This window comes from Erinaceus europaeus, chromosome 6 (genome assembly GCF_950295315.1).
Source record: "Erinaceus europaeus chromosome 6, mEriEur2.1, whole genome shotgun sequence".
Lineage (NCBI taxonomy): Eukaryota > Metazoa > Chordata > Mammalia > Eulipotyphla > Erinaceidae > Erinaceus > Erinaceus europaeus.
The window spans coordinates 29,242,177-29,268,588 of NC_080167.1; the positions used below are offsets into that span (position 1 = coordinate 29,242,177).

Sequence of the window (26,412 nt, forward strand, 5' to 3'; positions counted from 1 at the left end):
ACATTCTCTAACATTGTTGATCCAAGTTGAGGGCAAGGTCCTATGGGGGCCCACAAAAGGGCCTATTTTGTTGTTCCTGATAGAGATGACCAGTAACAATGGAGAGAGGGATTTATTGGAGGTGTAGGCCCATCATGTCTGTTTGGAAATCTCAGGACTCCCCGACTAGGGCCCCAGCTGATGGGGTGGCCTGATATTGACTAAAGAGTCATAGTTAAAGTATGCCAATCTCTTGTCCTTATTCAACTTTTGCAGTCCTTGCTTTGCTAAGGTCATCATTTTTTTAAGTAACCTTTAAGAAATCCCTTTCCACACCTATGGACATCTAATCTTTGATAAGGGGGCCCAAAGTATGAAATGGAAGAAGGAGGCTATCTTCAATAAATGGTGCTGGGAAAACTGGGTTATAACATGCAGAAGAATGAAATTGAACCACCTTATCTCACCAGAAACAAAAATCAACTCCAAATGGATCAAAGACCTGGAGGGCAGACCGGAAACTATCAAATATTTAGAGGAAAACATTGGTGAAACACTTTCCCACCTAAACCTCAAGGACATCTTTGATGAAACAAACCCAATTGCAAGGAAGACTAAAGCAGAAACAAACCAATGGGACTACATCAAATTAAAAAGCTTCTGCACAAAGAAACTATCACACAAACAAAGAGACCCCTCACAGAATGGGTGAAGATCTTCACATGCCAAACATCAGACATGAGACTAATCACCAAAATATACAAAGAACTCAGCAAACTTAGCACCAAAAAAAAAGCAAATGACCTCATCCAAAAATGGGAAGAGGATATGAACAAGACATTCATCTAAGAGGAGATCCAAAAGGCTAACAAAACATGAAAAACTGTTCCAGGTCGCTGATTGTCAGAGAAATGCAAATAAAGACAACATTGAGATACCACCTCACTCCTGTGAGAATGGCATACATCAAAAAGGACAACAGCAACAAGTGTTGGAGAGGCTGTGGAGACAGAGGAACCCTTCTACACTGCTGGTGGTAATGTAAACTAGTAAAGCCTCTCTGGAGAGCAGTCTGAAGAACTCTCACAAGGCTAGACATAGACCTTCCATATGACCCAGTAATTCCTCTACTGGGGATATATCCCAAAGTTCTAATGCCCAACCAAAAATATATGCGTACATCTATGTTCATAGGTGCTCAATTCATAATAGTTAAAACCTGGAAGGAACCCAGGTGCCCAATAGCAGATAAGTGGCTGAGAAAGCTGTGGTACATATACACAATGGAATAGTATGCAGCTATTAAGAACAATGAGCCCACCTTATCTGACCCATCTTGGACAGAGCTAGAAGGAATTATGTTAAGTGAGCTAAGTCAGAAAGATAAAGATGAGTATGGGATGTCCCCACTCATCAACAGAAGTTGAAAAAAAAGAACAGAAAAGGAAACTAAAAGCAGGATCTGATTAAATCAAGAGCAGGGCATCAATGTAAAAACACTGTGGTGAAGGGGAGGGTGGTCATTGGGCTTCTGGGCGCAGCGGGGGTGGGGGGTAGGGTTGGTGGGGGTGGGGGTGGATGGGACACAGTCTTTTGGTTCTGGGAGTGGTGTTTATGTACAATCCTATTAAAGTGTAAACATATAAACCACTATTTAATTAATATGAGAGGGGAAAAATTGATCATATCATAGAAATGATCATATCATTGATCATATCATAAAAATTGATCATAGAACTTCTTAAAACACAGACTGAGTCCTTTTAATACACAGGCTGAGTCTTTGATATGCAGACTCTCTCAAAAGCCTAGACCAGGGAGAACAGAAGCAACCAGTAGCACAGCTATATATAAGATGCTGGGTATTATTCCCCAAACCATAACAAAAGGACTTTCCAAAGTTAAGCCTATCACCAAATAATGTGACGATAACAATAACTATCCATTGTCTTCTTGAACCCTAAGACTACAGGAACCTCACATTTCCACTATAGAGCCTATATTTCCCCCAGTCCTGGAACCTTAGGGTGAAGCCCACTTTCCTGCATGCTACTCTCAATTCAAATCAAATAATACTGCATCCGCGGATGGCAACCTAATCAATGCAAGAGTGCCACCCCAACATGATTCATTTCAGACTGTGTCCAGAGACTTCAGGTGTGTAATGACAACCCTTCAGCTTCATCACTTGGGTGAGACCTTTCCTTTCATAGTATTCACTAATTCCATCCCAGGTGGTCCACTCCCCAATAAAGTCCCCAAACCTAGATATAGTCCAGGTCCCCTGAGATAGAGCATAGCTCCACACGTGCCCATAAACTAGGGGAAAAATACATACCTGAAAGCAGAAGTACACAAGAGCCTGCAGGGAATACCCCCCAACACTTCATCTGCACTATCCCAGTCTTTAGGTCCATGATTGTTCAACAATTTTTTTGGCTTTGTATGTTAACTCTCTTTTCAGCCACCAGGTTCCGGATGCCAGCAAGATGCCGACCAGACTTCCCTGGACAGACGACCCCATCAATGTGTACTGGAGCTCCCCTTCCTCAGAGCCCCACCCTACTAGGGAAAGAGAGAGGCAGACTGGGAATATGGATCGACCAGTCAACGCCCATGTTCAGCGGGGAAGCAATTACAGAAGCCAGACCTTCCACCTTATGCAACCCACAACGACCCTGGATCCATACTCCCAGAGAGATAGAGAATGGGAAGGCTATCAGGGGAGGGGATGGGATATGGAGATCGGGTTATGGGAATTGTGCGGAATTGTACCCCTCTTATTCTATGGTTTTGTTAATGTCTCCTTTCTTAAATAAAAAAAATAAAATAAAAGGTACTGGGGGAAGAAAAAAAGAAATCCCCTTAAAAACAAAAACTTTGCTTATTCTATTCATCAATGTTTCCCAAATACCTAGAATTACTCTGGCTGCATTAGATAAAATCAAAACATATATGATAATAAAATAAATGCTAGTTCTAGGGCTAGGTGTAGTGGTGCACTGGGCACAGTTCAACATACTACCATCATGAGGACTTAAGATCCCTTGGTCCCCATCTGCAGAGGGGCAACTTCTATGCTGCTTAGCACTGCCCAGTGCTCCAGGTTATCTCTCTTTCTTCCTTTCCCTCTCTGCTACTCTGCCATTATCAGGATAAGACAAAAAAGGTCACCAGGAGTGTTGAAATCATCATATAGGCATCAAACCCTAGTGATAATCTTGGTGACAAAAACTGTTTAATATTTTTTAATTAATATAAATGCTAGTCTCTTGCTGTCATTTCTATTATTTCACTCATTGTGGACAAAACTTTAAGAAGTGTCTGGTCCCTCATATATTTTGCTTGACTTGTTGCATATGTCAGCTCATTTTTGCCAGATACAATAAATAATACAAAATTTATATGAGTCCTGCTTAAAGTTCTGAAAAAACTGCTTAATGACAAAACATAGAAATCCATATGAGAGAAAAAGTTAGATATTGTGTGATATGTAGCTAAACTGTAAAGGGGGAAGGGATAAGAAAAAATATTGAGACTCAGCAACATTGCAAAAAATTGCTGTTGCAAAAATAGAAAGAAATGCTATATTGTCACACTGCAGATGAAGAGGTAGAGAGGAAGAGGGAGGGAAAGAAAATTAGAAACAGCAGGGACTGAGCTAGAATTGGCACCAGTACAGATAGTGAGGTGGAAGCAAGCACTGGAACAGGATTAGGCTATCTGAACACCATGTGACTATAGTCAGGACAAATGGGCAGAGTTGATTTTAACAATGAAAAGAAATAAAAGAGGACACTAGAGGAACTTGTAATGGCAGCAAGATTAAAATTAGAAAAAAAAATGTGTAGTTTAAGACCACTGGTTCATGCATTCTCTTTTTTTTTTTTAGTGATTTAATAATGATTGACAAGACTGTGGGATAAGAGGGGTACAATTCTATACAGTTCCCACAACCAGAGTTCTGTATCCCATCTCCTTCATTGGAAATTTCCCTATTCTTTATCCCTCTGGGAGTATGGACCAAAGATCTTTATGGGGAATAGAAAGTGGAAGGTCTGGTTCTGTAATTGTTTCTCCACTGCATACATGTGTTGACAGGTCAATCCATACTCTCAGCCTGTTTCTATCTTTCCCTGGTGGGGCAGGGCTCTGGGTAAGTGCCAGGTCACATCTGTGAGGTCTTCTGCCCAGGAAAGTCAGTTTGGCATTACAGTAGCAACTGCAACTTGGTGGCTGAAAAGCACATTAAGATATAAAGCAGAGAATGGAACAGTCCCTACCATTGATGATGCTCTTGTGGGGCCTCTATAGGACCTTTGCCCTCAATGTAGAATAACAGTAGTAGAAATTGGCTGGGTCAGCATGCTGCTATTTGAGGAAGACTGGTCCTGAAATAAGTGAAGCCTAGAATGTTCCTAGATGTGATCATGGAATGTGAGCTCATACAGAAAGGGATGCAGAGGCTACACAGGCTTCTGTAATAAATATGAATAGACATGGGCCCAGTGTCATATTAATGAGGTGTACAGTTAACAGTATTTACATACTTTTCCCACATTTGGGAGTTTCTCTGTCCTGATGCAGCTTTCTAGTCCCATTCTTAACCCTGATACCATCTTCCCAAACAATATTCTTAGCCTACCTGCATGTTAGCTGTAATGCCTAGGCAAAAATTAGTAGTGTCATGGGCCCCTTGGAATATATAATATAATTATATATAAAATAGACTTCCTAGCTTCTTCCATAATGAAGACACAAAATTTTATTTGTTATACTCTTACCTTTGGGTTGCTGATTACTAAACAATTTATACTGCTTTTTAGCCACTATGTTGCAGTTGTTACCATGACACCAACCTGACTTCTCTGGGCAGACAACCTCACCTATGTGTCCTGGTACCCCACCTCTCCAGAGCCGTACTCCACTAGGGAAAGATAGAAACAGGCTGGGGGTATGGATCAACCTGTCAACACCCATGTCCAGTGGAGAAACAATTACAGAAGCCTGACCTTCCACTTTCTAATCCCCATAAAGTTCTTTGGTCCATACTCCCAGAGGGATAAAGAATAGTGAAATCTGTGAGGGGCAGAGGGGATATATAATCCTAGTGATGTGAATAATTGAATTGTATGGAATTGTGTCCTTCTTATACCACAATCTTATTGACCATTATATCACTAATAATAAAAAAGCAAGGTTCTTAAAACAAATCTTATTCTGTATAGAAATGTATTTTAGTTTCTCTTTTTGAATAATGTATATTATACACAGTATAACATCATATCAACACTGTGCTATTGTGGGGTTAGCTTTGCCAGTAAGGGCTCTGGAAGCTGTTCTTTTCTACCTCATTTGCCTCTTTCATATCAGTCTCTTAGCAGTACCCAAGGACTGTCTCAGTGCACTTATTAGTAGATAGCACATAGTTCTCAACTTGGGTAGCAGGGTGCCCTTGGCCATGAACTATACACAGGTGACCTAGCAAATTTTTAGCAATGTGGAAAATCTACTTTTGCCATATGTGGTTATACTTTTACACTTTTATTAAATTTAAACTATATATGAACAGTTGGCTTTTAACTGATGAAACGTGACAAGAAAAAAATTGCCATATTTCTGGATTATGAGACCATTTTTCCTGGTTAAGTATATAAAAATGGCAGTCAGTCAAAGATTCTTCTAAGACTCTGAGTGACATAGTGGACCAAAGGGATGGAACTGGAATGGTAGATGCTTTCATAGAAGGCAGAACTCATTTAAGATTGCCCAAGATATTGTATGCAATTATTGAAAAATTTGCATTGAGATTTGATTTTTACTTGTGCCACCAAAAACTTATAATGTGAAAAATATGCCTATGTAAAACTGGGAGACTACAGAGTAGAAATGTTCTCCCTCTAACAAAAGGACTTTTCAAAGTTACCCAATTACCAAATAATGTGATGATAACATTAACTACCCATTGTCTTTTTGAACCCTAAGACAGCAGGAACCTCACATCTCCACTAGAAAGCCTATATTTCCCCCAGTCCTGGAACCTTAGGATAGGGCCCACTTTCCTGCCTCTCCCAATCCATATCAAATAATATTGCATCAGCCGATCGCAACCTAGTCAACGCAACGATTGCCACCTCAACATGCTTCAGCTCAGACTGTGTCCAGAGACTTCAGGTGTGGAATGACAACCCTTCAGCTTCATTACTCGGGTGAGACCTTTCCTTTCATAGCATTCTCTAATTCCAGCCCAGGGGGATCACTTTCTAACAAAGTCCCAAAACCTAGATAAAGACCAGATTCTGTGAGAGAGAGCAGATGTTCACACGTATCCATAAACTACTGCAAAATATATACCTGAAAGCAGAAGTACACTAGAGTTTGCAGTGAGTGCCCCCCAACACTTCCTCTCCACTATACCAACCTTTGGGTCCATGATTGCTCAACAATTTGTTTGGCTTTGTATGTTAACTCTCTTTTCAGCAACCAGGTTCCAGATGCCATCAGGATGCCGGCCAGGCTTCCCTGGAATGAAGACCCCACCAATGTGTCCTGGAGCTCCGCTTCCCCAGAGACCCACCCTACTAGGGAAAGAGAGAGGCAGACTGGGAGTATGGACCGACCAGTCAACATCATGTTCAGCGGGGAAGCAATTACAGAAGCCAGACCTTCCACCTTGTGCAACCCACAATGACCCTGGGTCCATGCTCCCAGAGGGATAGAGAATGGGAAAGCTATAAGGGGAGGGGATGGGATATGAAGATTGGGTGGTGGGAATTGTGTGGAGTTGTACTCCTCCTACCCTATGGTTTTGTTAATTTATCCTTTCTTAAATAAAAAATAAATTAAAAAAAAGAAATGTTTTCCCTTACCTTCTATATATATATATATATATATATATATATATATATATATATATATATATATTAATTTATTCCCTTTTGTTGCCATTGTTATTGTTATTGCTGCTGTCGTTTGATAGGACAGAGAGAAATGGGGAGAGGAGGGAAGACAGAGAGGAGGAGAGAAAGATAAGACACCTGCAGACCTGCTTCACTGCTTGTGAAGTGACTCCCCTGCAGGTGGGGAGCCAGGGGCTTGAACCAGGATCCTCACGCTGTTCCTTGCGCTTTGCACCGTGTGTGTTTAACCCGCTGCATTGCCACCCGACTCCTTCTCCCTTACCTTTTGTGTGTGGTTTTATTAGAGCTGTAAGCAAAGTAATATTGAAAGGGTTTCAAATGAAACAAAGAGAGGGGATTATATCTTCTTAACCCTGCTTTATTGCTAACCTGTGAAGAATCCTTAAAAACACCCTTACTTCTGATTCTCATTATAGTTTAGAAAACTGAAGCTGTCTGATAGCACCTATATTAGATAGTGAGATACTTGGAAGACTGTCTTCAGCAAACAATTTCATGTTTTGTTTCACACTCAGTTTTGATGCAATCAGATTTTAGTTAATACTTGGAAAATGCATCACTATGCAGAAAAGTTTTGATATGCTGAATTCAAATTTAGAATTTCACTGGGAATATCCAAATAAACTAAATGAAATGGTAAATACTATATTGCTTCAACTTTAGTTTTTTAATAATATTTTGTTTCTAAACTATTAAATATTGAACACAGCCAAACATGACCATGTACACACTTCTGAAGATACAGCCCAGAGCACTGCCTTCCTTAATTAGTAATATCAGTATTTCTTATAACTCCTCAGCATAAGAGGCATTGGCAAAGAACCACAAAATGCACAAGTAGTGACACACATGTAGTTCTACTCTCTAAATTTTGAATGACAGATAATTTTATGATAATCTTCCAATGCAGCATTGTGCAAATTTAAAATGATTTTTTTATTGTTGCTATTTTTTTCAAGGCTGGATTGGTGTCTGCCTGTATGATGAATCTACCACTCCAGTTGGCCATTTTTCCACCTTCTCTATCCTCCCTTCCCCTTCCTTCATCCATTGAGAGGGGAGGGGAAAAGAGAGAGAGGTAGACAGACACACCAGTAGCACTGATTCATTCATTGCTCATTAAGCCTCCCCACTGCTGGGTTAGGGTTGGGGGGAGGGGCTTAACTCCTGGTTCTTGCACATGGTAGCATGCACATCTACATGTACAGCACCACTTGTTCCCCCTAAAATAAACTCATTTCTAAAAAAGAGGTAGTTCTAGGAAGATTCTAGGATTCACCTCCTCCCAGACATATATATACAAGTATATAGTTCTATATGGAACAGTTCTCCCTATAAAAGATTTGAAAATTGACTTGTACTAGGAGGAAAAGGGATCACACCAAAATCAGTAAGAGAAGAGACTATATTTCACCAAGCAGGACAACCATCCCAATGTGATTGTCTGCAACTGTGAAAAATCTCAGAAATAAGGGTTCCTCCCAAAGGGGAGAAGGAGCTAAACCCCCTACCAATAACTCCAATTCTTTTTTTTAAATTTCTTTATCTTTATTTATTTATTAGAAGAGCCAGAAATTGAGAGGGGGGAAGGGGAGATGGAAAGAGGGAGAGACAGAGACACCTGCAGCCCTACTCCACCACTCATGAAACTTTCCCCTTGCAGGTGGGGACCAGGGGCTTGAACCCGTATCCTTGTGCACTGTAATGTGTGTGCTCAACCAGGTGCACCACTGCCTGGCCCCAGTAACTCCAATTCTTGCACCAAAATAGGTGCTCCTGTTACGATTTCCCTCAGTATTTAGCTTTGAAAACCAAAACGGCTTGAGACCCAACAAACACTGTCTTCTTGGGTCTCAAAATGTAAGGGAACACTGTATTTGCTTTTAAAGGGAAAGCACACACTCACCTGAAGGTGCAGCACAAAGGTGGCAATTTAAAAAGCACTGGTGTCATACATGTGACACTCATTAGTTAATCTCAAAGCATCTGCTAGGGGACAAGATTGTGTTGGGACTTTCTCCAAGGACAGAGGCCACTGGTGGATTCATTCTATGTTTTTCTATCATCTTATGAGAAACTGGCAAATACTATAACTGCATACCCCTTATCTTGTGAGAGTGGGAATGTCCCTCACCCTTCTGTGTTGGTTCACTGAATGAAACTGGGCAACCACAAACCCCACACTGACCCTCTGCAGCTCTGCTCAAGGCAGACTAGCAGCTTGTCCCTCCACGTACCAACCTGCTCTGCAGAACTGAAGGCAGAGGGACTCTTCATGAATGTATGCTGGGGGACATTATCTTTACCTTAACTGGTACTTCCCAGAAAGATTATGTAATTATCTAAAACGTCAATTCTTGCTTTCAACTCCATGCCCATGGACTCTCTGAAGCCATCTCCAGATTTGACCTGCTGTAATAGAATCTGCCTGCAGCTGACCCTGTAAGAGAAATTTCTGATCTCTGCTAATGCTGCAATTGTACTGGTCTCTAGAAACTCACCTTATGTTTCATAATTATCCTACCTTTTACTGCCAGTTGAATTATATACTTATTATGCTGGCTCCCCTAATAAATCACACTTTAATTTTCCGTGATTGATTTGCACCATAAATGAAACCTCGACATCTATATGAGGATTAGCACAAGATCTGAACAACTTATTACAATAGCACAGCTGTACTGTGTTACCTCCTACTTTCCCATCATGCCTACAAAAAAACCTCACTTCACTTCTATTTTTCTATTTTTTTTTCCATCTGGGTTACTACTAGGGTTTGAGGTCTACATGACTCCACTGCTCCTGGTGAAGATTTTTTATTTTTATTTTTTCCTTTTTGAGACAGAGAAATAGGGATTGGACTCCCATACAAGTGGAAACCAAGGATTTGACTCTGTTTAACTGTGTTCTCTACCAAAAGTGTAATGGCCCAGCTTCCCTACTTCAACTCTTTGGCATAACTCACTTTTCCCTCAAAATCAAGGGGAACATTAGCCCCTCAGCTAATAACAGAAGGCAAGTCCAGGAATGACACCTGCCCTTACATTTAACATGTTAGTGTACAAAGACAAAACTTATGCCACTATTTGTACCTCACCAGTTTTTTTCCTTGCATTTTATAAAATATATTGACATTCTCCTAGATACTTCAGTATTCCTTCAGTTTTTATTCTTCAGCACCTTTGTATTCTACCAAGTTTTTGTGTTCACTCTTAATTTTCTAGACCTGATCATGTCCATAATGTATGTTTCTAGTCTCTTCAGTATTTCACTGCTTAACCATCTACGTACTCTAGCTAAGAATAGTTCTCCACTGTGGAGACCTGCTCAACATGGAATACTGAGAGAAATATACTTATGCAGTAGCATAACCCGAGTTCAGAAGATAGAACAGCATGTGAAAAAATCAAACCAAATTCTGCTGATGGTTAACCACAGAAAATGGCATCAGTGCCGAGAGAATTGAGATCACTCCTTATGGTTTTGTTGTCATGAGACTAGATGATATTTTATATAGTAAAGAAAGGTCCTGATATAAGTCAGGGGTAAAGGGTTTGAAGGCTAATGCGTGAGTATACAGCTGGCAATGGTGTGCTTAGGATTACATGTAGCAGACAGTAAAGAGGTCATTTAGTAAACTCCCAAAAGTAGGGGGTTCTGATAGGTTTCCTACTGCAAGCCCCCCCCCCCTTTATTTGATAGAGGTGGAGAGGGAGAGAGAGTAAAAGATATTCGAGAACTGAAGATTCCTTCAATGAACATTCCTTCAACGTAGTGGTGGGGCTGGGCTTGACCCTGGGTCCCATCCATGGTAAAGCAGCACACTAAACAAGTGAGCTATTTCACTGGCCCTCAAGGCACTGACTTTTAACATCTGGAGAATCATTTCCTGGAGATGAGACTCAGCAGTTCCTGAGCATCTGTGATCACACAGGGTCTTTCTAAAATAAAAATACTATTATTGTGGCAAACTTCAACTCTCTAGACAACTTTTTTCAAAAGAGAGATAGAGAAAGGGAAAGATATCACAACACTGGAACTCTTCTCCTCCCTTACTCCCATCCCTACTGTGCTGAGTCTAGGTCTTGTTCATGGCAAAGCAAGTACACTATCCGGTGAGTTATTTTGCCAACTATTTAACCTTTTTTTTTTTTTGCCTCCATGGTTACTGTTGGGGCTCTGGGCATGCACTATAAATCCACTGCTACTGGAGGCCATTATTTTTCATTTTGCTGCCCTTGTTGCTATTGTTGCCATTGATATTGTTGTTAGATAGGACACAGAGAAATCAAGAGAGGAGGGGAGACAGAGAAGGGAACAGAAAGACACTTGCAGACCTGCTTCACTACTTGTGAAGCGACCCCCCCCATACCGGTGGGGAGCCAGGGGTTTGAACCAGGATCTTTACACCGGTCCTTGGTCCTTGCACCTTACGCCACATGCGCTTAACCTGCTATGCTACCACCCGACCCCCTATTTAACCTTCTTAAGTAATGTCCTATAGTACAGTGATGTACACATCACTGTCTTTACATTGTATCAAGGGATTCATACATATTAACTACACAGAGGAAAAACTTTCTTGATAATGCACAAGATTGCAACCAGCTATAATTTTTATTTAACTTACAAATTTTAAAATTCTCAGATTAATTTGACAATATGTTCCTTTGGGGGCATCTATGTTAACATTCTGTGCTTTAGTACTAGGTGGCTGCAGTTTTTAAAACAAAATCCCTCAACCATTTTCACAAATCATAATCTTCACTATCTTTTTTTTTTATCACCAGAGAAATGCTTACAAGCACTAGAGGTCTGATATCATATAATTATAAATCGTTAGAAATATTTATTCTAGGATAATGCTATAATACATTCTTAAATGTATTATTCACCATATTTTACTGCAGCAAGTCTTGATTAATTAGTATAAAGAGAAATGAAATAAAAATATCTACAATCTTAGGTTGAGGATATGCTGCACTTGGTGACCTACACTGTATATACAGGGTATAAACTTATGCATTCTATGTATATACACAGTTAATATTTTCCTCTTTGTTATAAATAGTAGGCTTAACTTAGATTCTACAAAAATAATAATTTTGAATGGACACATGCAAACCAGTACACATAAACTTATTTATAAAACCATCTCTATCCTTTTTTTAAAATATAAATGTTGTTATTTAGCCATTAGCTAAATGATTTAAATGCAAATCCCCAAGTCCCCAATCAAAAGTATAAAATTTGCTTTTACCCACTGCACCAAACTGCTTCATCTAATAGTAAAATCTAGATCATTTTTTTGCATATGAATTACAGGTACAAATCCCATTTCCTCAGATAGTAGACAGTCCTCCAAACTAAACATTTCCTTTGTTTTTCAAACATTGCAAACAATACATACTTGTTAAAATATTATATTTGCTTTTACATTCTCCTAAAAATGGACAAAATGAAAGCCTCCTTCTCATGGCCCTGACCTTGGTGGTCAAGAACAATATAGCAAAGCTTAATGGTTCACAGAGCCATCGGAGTAGTCAGACGATGGAGCGGCAACGAACGGCTCATTCTGCTTCTGATCCTCCTTAGTGCCTGTGGCTTGGTCTGTGATGGAAGAGAAGGACAGCTGGTCGTGCTCTATGATATGCACTTGATCAACATCCTTGTCTTTCTTCACATAGAACATTTTTCTGAATTTTTTTAGCTCATGGAGTTCACAGAATGTTTCCAGAACTACCAACATGGCAATAAGGCCAAGCAGCAGGTAACCTGTGGAAAAAAAAATGACAATGTCTAAGTGTACTTTATTCATAAATCAGTCAAGTAATGAACAAAAAGTCTATGAATGGATGTACTAATAGTCACACTTCCTTCTTCCCTTTCCTTTTTTTCTGCCACCAAGATTATCAGTGGGGCACTGTGCCTGCCCAATTCCATCATTGAGAGTGTTTTTTTTTCCTTTGTATTTGTTTATTGAGACAGAGAGAGAAAGAGAGAGAGAGAGACCTGTAGCACCACTCCAATGCTTGTAAAATTTCCCTCAACCCCAGATTGGAGGCAGGAGGTTGACCCTGGGTCACTGCACATGATAATGTGTGCACGGTCACTCACCCCCACCTTTTAAATTATTTGTGTCATGACAGAAATCAAAACAATGTTTGCTCATATGTAGTACTAGGGGTTGAAGCCAGGGCTTCATACATGCAAAACATGTGCTCTACAATTGAGCCAGCTCCAAAGCCACAATAATTTCTTGGAAAGTTTTGAATTTGAAGAATGACGGTGTGGAGGGTAGACAGCATAATGGTTATGTAAACAGACTCTCATGCCTGAGGCTCCAAAGTCCCAGGTTCAAGTCCTCACACCACCATAAGCCAGAGCTGAACAGTGCTCTGGTAAAAAAAAAAATAAACAATTTGTTTGGCTTTGTATGTTAACTCTCTTTTCAGTCACCAGGTTCCAGATGCCATCAGGATGCCGGCCAGGCTTCCCTAGACTGAAGACCCCACCAATGTGTCCTGGAGCTCCGCTTCCCCAGAGACCCACCCTACTAGGGAAAGAGAGAGGCAGACTGGGAGTATGGACCGACCAGTCAACATCATGTTCAGCGGGGAAGCAATTACAGAAGCCAGACCTTCTACCTTCTGCAACCCACAATGACCCTGGGTCCATGCTCCCAGAGGAATAGAGAAAGGGAAAGCTGTCAGGGGAGGGGATGGGAAATGGAAATTGGGTGGTGGGAATTGTATGGAATTATACCCCTCCTACCCTATGGTTTTGTTAATTAATCCTTTCTTAAATAAAAATAAACTATATATCTATATCTATCTATCTATATATATATATAAAAGAATTTCTTGAACATATTAAAAGAAACACCAAAAGTTTTTAACACTGTTAAATACATAGCAAGCAAGGGTAATGTTTGAGGAGGTTTCTTTTTTTAATGTCTTTTGTAAATTTTATTTATTTATTAATTGAATAGAGACAGAAGTCAAGAAGTCACGGGTTAAGCGCAGGTGGCGCAAAGCGCAAGGACCAGCGTAAGGATCCTGGTTCCAGCCCCCAGCTCCCCACCTGCAGGAGAGTAGCTTCACAAGTGGTGAAGCAGGTCTGCAGGTGTCTATCTTTTTCTTCCCCTCTCTGTGTTCCCCTCCTCTCTCCATTTCTCTCTGTCCTATCCAACAAAGACGACATCAATAATAACTACAACAATAAAACAACAAGGGCAACAAAAGGGGACAAATAAATATTTTTTAAAAAGCTGCTTTGTACAATTTCTACTGAGATTCTGCAGCAATTTTTTTTCTCTGCATTGCAAATTAAGTCTTCTATTATGTGTTTTTTTTAACAGTCATTTCACTGAATTATTCTATAGCTTCTTACTCCAAAATAACCCAATGATAAAGGTGTTATTCTTTGAAATCTATAATGGGAAGAAAGTACTTATAAGACAAGTTAATTTCAACATGTTTAAAATTCATTTCCAGAAGAGAAAAAATACCATGGTTAGGAACAGAAAAGTTAAACTCTAAGAATAACAAAATCCCAATTTCCTGTTCTAGTAGTAAAATTCTAAGGAAGATATTCAGAAAATAAATAACAAAGTTGGAGAGGCCTGCTGGTGATGCACCTTTACTGAGTGCATGTTATAATACTCAAGGACCCAGGTTACAGTCATGGGTCCCACCTGCAGGAGGAAAGCTTCGTGACTAGTGAAGCAGTGTTGTGGGTATTTCTCTGTCTCTCTCCCTCTCTCTCACCACTTTCCCTCTCGATTTATGGGTATTTCTATCAAATAAATAAATAAAGGTATAAAAAATTTAAAAGCTGGAATTTTCAGCATAATAGCAATTTTATGACTATATCAGGAATGCAAAGTGACATAGTTCTAGCATGTTATAATTTGGTTATTAGGTTCTGACTTTAATATATGACATTTTAGATATAGCAATGAAAATATTAGATTAAAAAATCCCTCCCTTTACACATTAGTTAAACTCCTGAGCACTCATAGAAATTGTCAGGAAATTTAAGGCGAAAGTATAGAATGTTATCCTATTCATAAACTAATATACCTTTGAAACATTCATTTACTTCATTTAGTCCATTCATTATGTAAATTAAACTCATGATTCATATTGTAAAGGATTGAAATATAAAGACTTTGTACTGTAAGAAAAAAGTGAGGAAGTCAAAATGTTGAGTGAATTTATGAGAAAACAATTCAGAAAGAAGTAGAGCTAGCAAATATAAATAAAAAATTAAACTTCCCTAAATCCTGAAGAAATTAACACAGTAACTTTTTACCTAATACATTAGATCAAAGTTAAGAATGTCTATTTGCTCTGTCAAATGTGCAAACAAAATCAATATATAACAGTTGGCTTACACCACTTCAAGAATGCTAAAAATGCTCAGAGAATTCTGGTGATGGTATAAACTTGTAATGTTACTTGTTGGCAACATTTCTTGATGAGCATAGGAAAAAGTATAAATATGTAAAAGTACTTTTACTGAGTACTCAACAATAGAAACATCTTAAACTGTGGACTAACCACCTGCTAAAACACTGTATAGACATTAACAATATTTATGGCAACTAGAGGGAATGTGAAACCATCCTGGTAACCATCTGTAAATATTGACTGAGCTTGTATGGTGTCCAGGTATTGTTTACAGCATTGTGTGCTCAAGAGTGAAGTCTTTGTTCATTGCTGGGACCATGGTTGAATGAAAATACAGAGTTTAACTAAATGCTTTGTCAAGACTATAAGAAAGGGCCAATAAAGAGCATTTGACTGCCTAAGTGTCTGATTTCCTAGAAAACTTGAGTATGAGCCAAGTCTTGAAAAATTCTTAGGAGCAAGAAACCAAACTTAAGTACATTATGATGTAATTCTATGCATCTCAAAAAGCAGGAAAGAGCTAAATAAAAAATAAGTAGTTTCTTAAAAAGGGATTGCTATTTTTCTGTTATACTGAAACCCTAAATAATGATTTGAAATTATAAATATCTAAATAACAACCTAGAGTTTTATGCTCTTGTCCATACAAAATTCTGGAAATGGCCAACATATTTTAACTTCTTTGAGAAAAAACAGACAAATGAAATATAAGTAGACATTTAAAATTTTTTTCTTTATAAATATATTTTATTGTTTATTTTATTTATTAATGGATAGAGACAGAGAAATTGAGAGGGGAGGGGGTGACAGAGAGGGAGAGAAACAGAGAGATACCTGTAGCACTGCTTCAACATTTGTGAAGCTTTCCCCTTGCAGGTGAGGACCAGGGGCTTGAACCTGGGTCCTTGCACACTGTAGTGTGTATACTTAACCAGTTGTGTCATGCCTGGCTCCACCCCTTTTAAATATTTGCAGGTAAATGAAAGAATATGACTGATAGTAGCAAGCTGCCTTTTAGCTCTAGTTTTCTTGAACTTAAAGTATTTAATAAAGTAGAACAATTATTTTTTCTTATGTAAAAGTTGTCAAAAATATTCTACATGGTACATCTTTACAATGCCTGTTATACTATTATTATGAAATTGATCAGTAATTATAAGGTGCTTGGAGAAAATCTCAGTAATAAGATTTTCCAAATATGTTGAAGGGATATGATGAAATCATGGTGGAATAAAAGCCATAAAACTGAAAATTTATCAGTAAGAATAAATTAAGACTTTTATGAATGATTTATCATGAGTACGTGAAGTAGAACCTGGAAAGGCAAAACAGACCAAGGAAGCAATTTATACTGGATACTCACATGTGATCCCAATCTTATAGAGCTCTCTGAATTTCTGATTATAGCCTTCTCCAGGAACGTAATCCCCTAGGCCAATTGTGCTTAGGGAAATAAAACAAAAATAAAAGGATTCTAGGAAGTTCCAGTCATCTTCTAGGACAGAGAAGACAGCCGCTGGGATGAAAAAGAAGCAGGACACGGTGACAAACCCAAGGAGAACAGCATGGACGATGGCCACCACCTGCTTGGAGAAGCCCCAGCGGAGGTGGAAGTAGAGGACAGGCCTGCGGGTGATGTGGATGGTGACACGTTGGACCACTGCCGTCAGGAACAGGAGGGTGAAGGGAATGCCGATGACCGAGTAGATGATGCAGAAAGCCTTACCCCCATCTGACAAGGGCACTGTATGGCCATATCCTGCAAGGAGATGGAACTAATGAGGTGAAGGAGAAGAGAGGAAATGTTTTTAAATAACACATTTTTGCTGTCCCTTCCCCCTCAAGTCCAGGAGCAGAGCCAGACTTTAGGTCTAAAACTGTAATACAAGGCTCTATCAGAATTCTATTTGCAGTAGGTTCACCACTGGATGCCATACATTTAAAGTCCAGCACTCTTACAAAATTTACCAGTTACTCCCAACTCAGATTTGTTATTGTGCAGAAGTAGTGCTAAAGAGCACCACACGGTTACATATATCAGGAAAATCCTATTACAAGACAATTATGTCAACAGGCTGAGCTATCTCCTATTCCACCACAACAGTTCTCATTACTACCTAAATACCAGTCTGTACTCATGTCCAAAACAAACTACTTCTTATATGGTATTTTACTGGGTATTTGATAAGTAAGAATGTGAGATTAGAGCTAGGATAATAAGGAATTATTCTGTACTCTACATTCTAGCCTATGGGTACAGAATGAAGGCAGACATCTCTATAGACTGAGTAAATATATACATCAAAAAAGGAGAAGGAAAAGGCAAACTTTAAGGACACCTAAGTTACAAGATTTAGCTTTAAAAAATTATTTGTCCAATTGTCTCATTAAATGGCATATTGAGAAAGCTTTGCTAGTTTCCTTCCTTGTTTCTTCCAACTCTATAAATTTCATAAAACATTTTTTTTTTTTTTTTTTTTTATTTATTTAAATTTTTAATTTAAGAAAGGATTAGTGAACAAAGGCATAAGGTAGGAGGGGTACAACTCCACACAATTCCCACCACCCAATCCCCATAACCCACCCTCTCCCATGATAGCCTTCCCATTCTCTAGCCCTCTGGGAGCATGGACCCAGGGTCGTTGAGGGTTGCAGAAGGTAGAAGGTCTGGCTTCTGTAATTGCTTCCCTGCTGAACATGGGTGTTGACTGGTCGGTCCATACTCCCAGTCTGCCTCTCTCTTTCCCTAGTCAGGTGTGTCTCTGGGGAAGCTGAGCTCCAGGACACATTGGTGGGGTCCTCAATCCAGGGAAGCCTAGCCAGCATCCTGGTGGCATCTGGAACCTGGTGATTGAAAAGAGAGTTAACATACAAAGCCAATCAATTTGTTGAGCAAACATGGATCCCAAGATTGGAATAGTGGAGAGGAAGTGTTGGGGAGGTACTCACTGCAAACTCTAGTGTAATGCTGCTTTCAGGTATATATTTTGCAGTAGTTTATGGATACGTGTGCACATACGCTCTCTCTCACAGAAACTGGTATATGTCTAGGTTGTGGGACTTTGTTAGAAAGTGAACTACCTGAGATGAAATTAGAGTGTACTATAAAAGGAAAGGTCTCACCCGAGTAATGAAGCTGAAGGGTTGTCACTCCACACGTGAAGTCTCTGGATACACTCTGAGGTGAAGCATGTTGAGATGGCAATCGTTGCTTTGGTTAGGTTGTGATCGGCGGATGCAATATTATTTGGTATGGAATGGGAGAAGCATACGGGAAAGTGAGCCCTATCCAAGGGTGCCAGGACTGGGGGAAGTAGGGGCTCTATAGTGAAGATGTGAGGTTCCTGCTGTCTTAGGGTTCAAAAAGACAATCAATAGTTAATATTACCCACACATTATTTGTTAATTGGGTTAACTTTGAAAAGTCCCTTTGTTATGGTTTGCTGTACAGTACCCAGTATCTTGTATATAGCTGTGCTATTGGAAGCTTCTAATCTACTTGGTCTAGGCTTTTGAGAGAGTCCGCATATCAAATACGTAGCCTATCTATTAAAAAGATTCAGTTTGTCTTTTGAGAACCTTTGAGACATACAATTGATTTCCCCCTCTCATATTAATTAACTACTGATTTATATGACTACATTTTGCTAGGAGTGTACATAAACACCATTCCCATCACCAAAGGACCGTGACCCATCCCTCCCTAAGTTACAAGATTTAGCTTTAAAAAATTATTTGTCCAATTGTCTCATTAAATGGCATATTGAGAAAGCTTTGCTAGTTTCCTTCCTTGTTTCTTCCAACTCTATAAATTTCATAAAACATTTTTAAAAATTCATTACAGTGGCTTGGGAGGTGATGTAGTGGCTTCAAACACCTTGCTCCTTCCTGTCACTTGGGAGTTTCCGTTTGTCTGTTCTTCCAGAGGTGTTTCCTGGTGGTGACATAAAATAGGATCTTGCTTTTTTTTTTTTTTTTTTTTTTGCTTCCAGCCCCTGGGGCTTGGTGATGACACTTCAAGTCTACCACTCCTGGGGGCCACTTTTCTCCTGTTTTTCCCTTCCATTTTATTTAATAAGACAGAGAGAAATTGAGAGGGAAGGTGGAAACAAATAGATGCCTGCAGACCTCCTTCACCACTCATGAAACATGCCCACTGCTGGTGGAGAGCTGGGGGTTCATATCCACATCCTTGTGTGCGTCCTTGCACATAGTACTATGTATGCTTAACCAGCTGTATCACTGCCCAGCCTTGATGAATCTTGCTTTTCTTTTCTTTTTTTTTCCTTTGAAATTGAAAGCATTTTTATTGAACCAACTGAGTTTCTAAGTAGTATATCCAGGATATTTGTAATGCCTAATAGTTCTAAATGATAGTTAAGTTTATAGTTAAGTTTATTCCAAATGAACAAATGTTTGTTCTATAATTTTTGTATAGAGTCTGGAAAGAATTTCTTAAAGTTATAAAGATCTGCTAACATCACCACAGCTCTAAAAATTTATTTCCAAATTCTTTCACTAACATTCATTCTGAGATTTAACATTTAAAACCATGTACTCCCCTACCTCTAATTCACTAGTGTGTGGATTAATCAATCAATTTGTGTAAATAGTATTTAAAATGTAAAAGGAAAGTCATATAACTATTATTTTATTTATATTATTTAAATTCTAGTTAATTAGGAATAAGCCCAAATTTACTCCCTATGATATAAATGAACACTAATTTTAACACTTTACTCTAGAGCATGATATTCCCTGTTCTATTTCTAGCCCACCTATTGGCCAGAATTTGGAAAAAATACAGAATCTGTTGGGCAGCTGTGGCTGGGACTTCTCTGGTTCTATACAGAAGAATTTGATTTTAAAGAACACGTTATTAGCATCAGGAGAAAAAGTCTCCTTACAACTTTTAAGAAACAGTGGACCTCAAAATATATTGTTATTGAAGGTACAATCAAAAGGTTATCCTTAAGTTGAATAGTATATATAGTTTGAACAACAGGGTTTTGTTTAGTTGCTTCTTTCAGGCTGCCCACTATCACCATTACTATTCAACATAGTGTTGGAAGTTCTTGCCATAGCAATCAGGCAGGAGCAAGGAGTTAAAGGCATACAGATTGGAAGAGAAGAAGTCAAACTCTCCTTATCTGCAGATGACATGATAGTATACATGGAAAAACCTAAGGAATCCAGCAAGAAGCTTTTGGAAATCATCAGGCAATACAGTAATGTGTCAGGCTATAAAATTAACATAGAATCTTGCTTTTCTAACTCAGTCAGTCACTCTGATTCTTTTAATTAGTAAATTTAGACCATTTTGATTTAGGGTAACTATTAAAATAAGTGGTTTACTTGTAGCCATTCTGATTTATGTCTGAAGTTGTTTTTTTGCTTTTGTTGATTCTTTTCCTGTTTCTTTCTACTTATTGCATTGTGTAGTTTTCTTTTTTTAAATAATTTTTTTATATTTATTTTCCCTTGTGTTGCCCTTTTTTACTGTTGTTGTAGTTATTATTGTTGCGTGGTTTTCTATGCTAATTTCACTGCATATCTACTTCCTATTCATCTCTGTACTATATTTTGTTTTGTGGTTACCATGTGTGCCGTACCTAACTTACAATATCTATATCTAAAACTATTTATTTTAGGTTGGCTTTGAGTTGCCATTTGATTGTGCTGCTTATGTTACCCTACAGGAAATCTCAGTAATCCACTGAAATTGTATTGAAATTTGTATATCAAGTGGTCTGGGAGGTGGGGCAGTGGATAAAGTATCAGATTCTCAAGCATGAGGTCCTGAGCTCAATCCCCGGCAACACACGTACCAGAGTGATGTCTGGTTCTTTCTCTTTCCTCCTATGTTTCTCATTAATAAATAAATAAATAAAATCTTTTTAAAAAAAAGAAACCTGTATATCAACACATATCCATGTGTTCTTTCTGTGGAGTGCTTAAAGCTTAAACTATCAAAAGGGTTAACTAAGCTGTTTTGAGCATCAGTTCCTTAATCCATTTGGCCTTCATATATCCAATTGATCCTGGAATGCCACAATAATTCCAGCACTGTTAAAGACAGAACTGTCCAAGATGTGGATTCTGACTGAAAAGCATGCTGAATAATGTTCATGCACTAAAAGAAAGCAGGAAAAAAATGGAATGAGAATACTTGATAAAAAACAGAGCTAGTAACAGAAGATGAGGGTCAATCAGAGCTACAGTTTAAGCTAGGTATTAGGGGAGAATGGTCTAATAGTCAGCAATAGTGTGGAAATGGAGATTGGAAATACAATTTACTTAACCACAGCAAAGCCAACAGGAAAGCAGTTCACAAATTTGGTTTTGAGCCTGTGACTAAAAGCACTGACAACAGTGCTCAACAGAAGGTAAGGAATGGATTTAACTCTGGCAGGACTTTTGTAAAAACATGTAAGATTAGCTGAATCAGTCAATGGAAAAGTCCTTTAAGTTCTTGAGTTTATTAATGTTTTGCAGAAACATAATTTTTACAGATTATCTTTATTAAAAGTATAGTACAGGGAGTCGGCCAGTAGTGCTGAGAGTTAAGCGCAGGTGGCACAGCACAAGGACTAGCATAAGGATCCTGATTTGATCCCCTAGCTCCCTACCTGCAGGGGAGTCACTTCGCAGAGGTGAAGGAAGTCCGCAGGTCTCTATGTTTCTCTCTCCCTCTCTGTCTTCCTCTCCCCTCTCCATTTCCCTCTGACCTATCTAACGACGACATCAATAACAACAACAATAATTACAATAATAAAAAAACAAGGGCATCCCCAATAAAGTCCCCAACCTAGATATAGTCCAGGTCCCCTGAGATAAAGCATAGGTTCACACGTGCCCATAAACTAGGGGAAAAATATATACCTGAAAGCAGAAGTACACAAGAGCATGCAGGGAATACCCCCAACACTTCATCTGCACTATTACAGTCTTTAGGTCCATGATTGTTCAACAATTTGTTTGGCTCTGTATGTTAACTCTCTTTTCAGCCACCAAGTTGCGGATGCTGACCAGACTTCCCTGAACAGAGGACCCCATCAATGTGTACTGGAGCGCCACTTCCTCAGAGCCCCACCCTACTAGGGAAAGAGAGAGGCAGACTGGGAGTATGTCAATGCCCATGTTCAGTGGGGAAGCAATTACAGAAGCCAGACCTTCCACCCTCTGCAAACCACAATGACCCTGGATCCATACTCCCAGAGAGATAGAGAATGGAAAGGCTATCAGGGGAGGGGGTGGGATGTGGAGATCGGGTTATGGGAATTGTGCGGAATTGTACCCCTCTTATTCTATGGTTTTGTTAATGTTTCCTTTCTTAAATGAATAAACAAGGGCAGCAAAAGGGAAAAAATAAATAAAAATAAATAAAATAAAAAGTATAGTATAGCTATTCTCATATAGTCTACCCTTTTTTGTACACCTATTCTAATAAATTACATGATTTTCATTTTAGTGGGGAGAAAAATAAATTTCTAGGCTTAAAGTGTAACTTTCGTTCTTAGATGATGATAGTTCTTCTTAATAGATTACTAACTGAATTTCTTATTTACTAAAATGTTTGCTCCAAGTAACAGAGATAATTACATGACTCTAGGAGCTCTCTTTGCAGTAATGCATTTTTATGCCAGTAATATGTTCCCACTAAGACATTAAAAATAATCAACAGGTAAATCGATCCTTACTGAAATCCAGCTTCTTCTCTTGATGTTTACATAAATGTTTTTTTGCTAAACATAAGTAAAATGCAAAACTTAGATCTCATTTGTATTCTCAGTTCTTTCAGTGTAGGCTATTTTAGGAAAGACATCCCCTGGCTTTACAAATGAATTCTACAAAATCTTCAAGAAACAGTTAATACCTCTAATTTTAAAGCTCTTGCAAAAGATTGAAGACACAGGAATATTCCCTTCCACCTTCTATGAAGCCAACATCATCCTGATACCAAAAGCAAATAGGGACACAACAAAAAAGCAAATGCTACCATGACACCAACCTGACTTCCCTGGGCAGATGACTTCACCAATGTGTCCTGGAGCTCCACCTCTCCAGAGCCCTGCCCCACTAGGGAAAGAGAGAAACAGGCTAGGAGTATGGATCAACATGCCAAGGTCCATGTTCAGCAGAGAAGCAATTACAAATGCCATACCTTCTACCTTCTGCACCCCATAATCATCCTGGGTCCATGCTTTCAGAAGGACAAAGAATAGTAAACCTTTCAAGGGATGGGATGGGATACAGAGCTCTGGTGGTGGGAACTGTGTGGAACTGTACCCCTTCTATCCTATGGTCTTGTCAATATTTCCATTTCATAAGTAATAGAAAGAAATGCACTTAAAACTATATATATATTAGAGACCAATATCTCTGATGAATCTAGATGCTAAAATATTGAACAAGGTCACAGACAATGCGATACAGCAATATATTAAAAGCTTGTTTATCATGACCAAGTGGGATTTATCCCAGGAATGCAAGGCTGGTTTAATATAGTAAGTCAATGTCATTCACCACATCAATAAAAGCAAAACCAAAAACCACATAATTATCTCAATAGATGCAAGAAAGCTTTTGACAAAATCCAACACCCATTCATGCTCAAAACACTACACAATGGGAACAGACAGAAAATTCTTTAAGATAGTGGAGTCCATACACAGCAAACCTACAGCCAACATCATATTCAATGGACAGAAGCTGAAAGCATTCCCCCTCAGATCAGGGACTAGACAGGGCTGTCCACTATCACCATTACTCTTCAACATAGTATATGAAGTTCTCACCATAGCAATCAGGTAAGAGAAAGGAATCAAAGGAATACAGATTGGAAGGGAAGAAATCAAGCTTTCAATATTTGCAGATGATACGATAGTATATGCATATACAGATACTCCAGTGAAAAACTCCTGAAAATCACTAGGAAAAATCGCAGTCAGTCTACAAAATTAATGACAAAAATCAGTAGCATTCCTTTAGGCAACACCAAGTCTGAAGAAAACAACATTCAGAAATTACTCCAATTCACTATCACAGCAAAATCAATAAAATATCTAGGAATAAATCTGTACAAAGATGTGAAAGACTTATATGCTGAAAACTATGAGTTGCTATTCAAGGAAGTAATACAAAGAAATGGAAAGATATCCTATGCTCATGGTTGAAAGGATTAGTATCATAAAAATGAATATTTTACCCAGATCCATGTACAAATTTAATGTGATTCTCATCAAAGTTCATCAAGCCTCTTTAAGAGAATAGAACAAAAATTACAGTCATTTATATGGAACCAGAAAACACCTAGAATTGCCAAAACAATCTTGAGGAAAAGAAACAGAAATGGAGACATCAAACTCCCAGATTTCAAACTATATTATAAAGCCATCATCATCAAAACAGCCTGGTACTGGAACAAAAATAGATAACACAGACCAGTAGAACAGAATTGAAAGCCCAGAACTAAACCCCCATACCTATGGACACCTAATCTTTGATAAGGGGCCCAAACTATTAAATGGAGGAAAGAGGGTCTTTTCAATAAATGGTACTGGGGAAACTGGGTTGAAACATGAAGAATGAAACTGAACCACTTTATCTTACCAGAAACAAAAGTCAACTCCAAATGGATCAAGGACCTGGATATTAGATCAGAAACTAACAAATACTTAGAGGAAAATATTGGCAGAACACTTTCTCATCTAAACCTCAAGAGCATATTTGATGACATAACTCAATTCACAGAAGACTAAAACAAAAACAAATCAATGGGACTATATCAAATTGAAAAGCTTCTGCAAAGCAAAAGAAACCATCACCTAAATGAAAAGACCCCTCACAGAATGGGAAAAGATATTTATGTCATATATCAGACAAGAGGCTACTAACCAAAATACATAAAGTGCTCACCAAACTCAGCATCAAAAAGGCAAATGACCCAATTCAAAAATGGGGAGAAGATATGAATAGAATATTTACTACAGAACAGATCTAAAAGGCTGACAAATATATGAAAAATGCTCTAGGTTGCTGATTGTCAGAGAAATGCATATAAAGACAACAATGAGAATGTCATACATAAAAAAAATGACATAGCAAAAAATGCTGGAAAGATTGTGGGGACAAAGGAACCCTCCGGCACTGCTGGTGGGAATCTAAATTGGTCCAACCCCTGTGGAGAATAGTCTGCAGAACCCTCACAAGGATAGAAATGGACATTCCATATGACCCAATAATTCCTCTCCTAGGGATATATCCTAAGGAGTCAAGCATACCCATCCCAAAAGATATGTGTACACCTATGTTCACAGCAACACAATCCATAATAGCCAAAATCTGGAAGTAACCCAGGAGCCCAACAACAGATGAATGGCTGAGAAAGTTGTGGTATATATACATAAGGAATATTACTCAGCTATTAAGAATAATGAACCCACTGTCTCTGACCCACCTTGGATGGAGCTAGAAGGAATTATATTAAGTGAGGCACCCACTCAAACAGAAGTTGAGACAGAAGAACAGACAGGGAAAATCAAAGTAGAATTTGACTGAGTTTGGCATATTTCACCAAAGTAAAAAGCTCTGGGTGGAAATTGAGGGTAGATTTTCAGATTTACAATAGGGGTTGGGGGTAGGGACACAGACCTTTGGTGGTGGGAATGGTATTAATATACACATTCATTAACTTATAATTTTATAAATCACTATTTAATCAATATAAGGGGAAAATAGAAAGTTACAGACTTTTTGATGCATAGACCCCAGTTCAGTTCTGAGTACATATTCCTTCACTCTAAGCAACTTAAGGTTTCAAATTGGTAACCTGATGGAAGTCTAACAGTGGGCTTATGTTGTTTATTTATTTCTTTTTATTGTTGATGTTGTTGTTGTTGGATAGGGCAGAGAGAAATGGAGAGAGGAGGGGAAGACAGAGAGGGGGAGAGAAAGACAAACACCTGCAGACCTGCTTCATGGCTTGTGAAGCAATTCCCCTGCAGGTGGGGAGCCAGGGGCTTGAACTGGGATCCTTACGCTGGTCCTTGCGTTTGGTGCCACCTGCGTTTAACCCGCTGTGCTACCGCCCGACTCCC

At 38.8% G+C, this 26,412-nt stretch overlaps 1 protein-coding gene across 1 annotated transcript in view; it reads right to left on the minus strand.

Annotated features, from left to right (window-relative positions):
* Positions 1 to 10,011: 10,011 nt before the first annotated feature.
* KCNK1 (potassium two pore domain channel subfamily K member 1) overlaps positions 10,012 to 26,412 on the minus strand; it is a 62,622-nt gene continuing 46,221 nt past the window's right edge. Inside the window, exons 2-3 of the mRNA XM_007522916.3 lie at positions 16,677 to 17,072; positions 10,012 to 12,674 (exon numbers count right to left, since the gene is read on the minus strand). Coding sequence (XP_007522978.2) covers positions 12,415 to 12,674; positions 16,677 to 17,072 — 656 coding nt within the window. The 3' untranslated portion in view covers positions 10,012 to 12,414. The remainder of the gene's footprint in view (positions 12,675 to 16,676; positions 17,073 to 26,412) is intronic.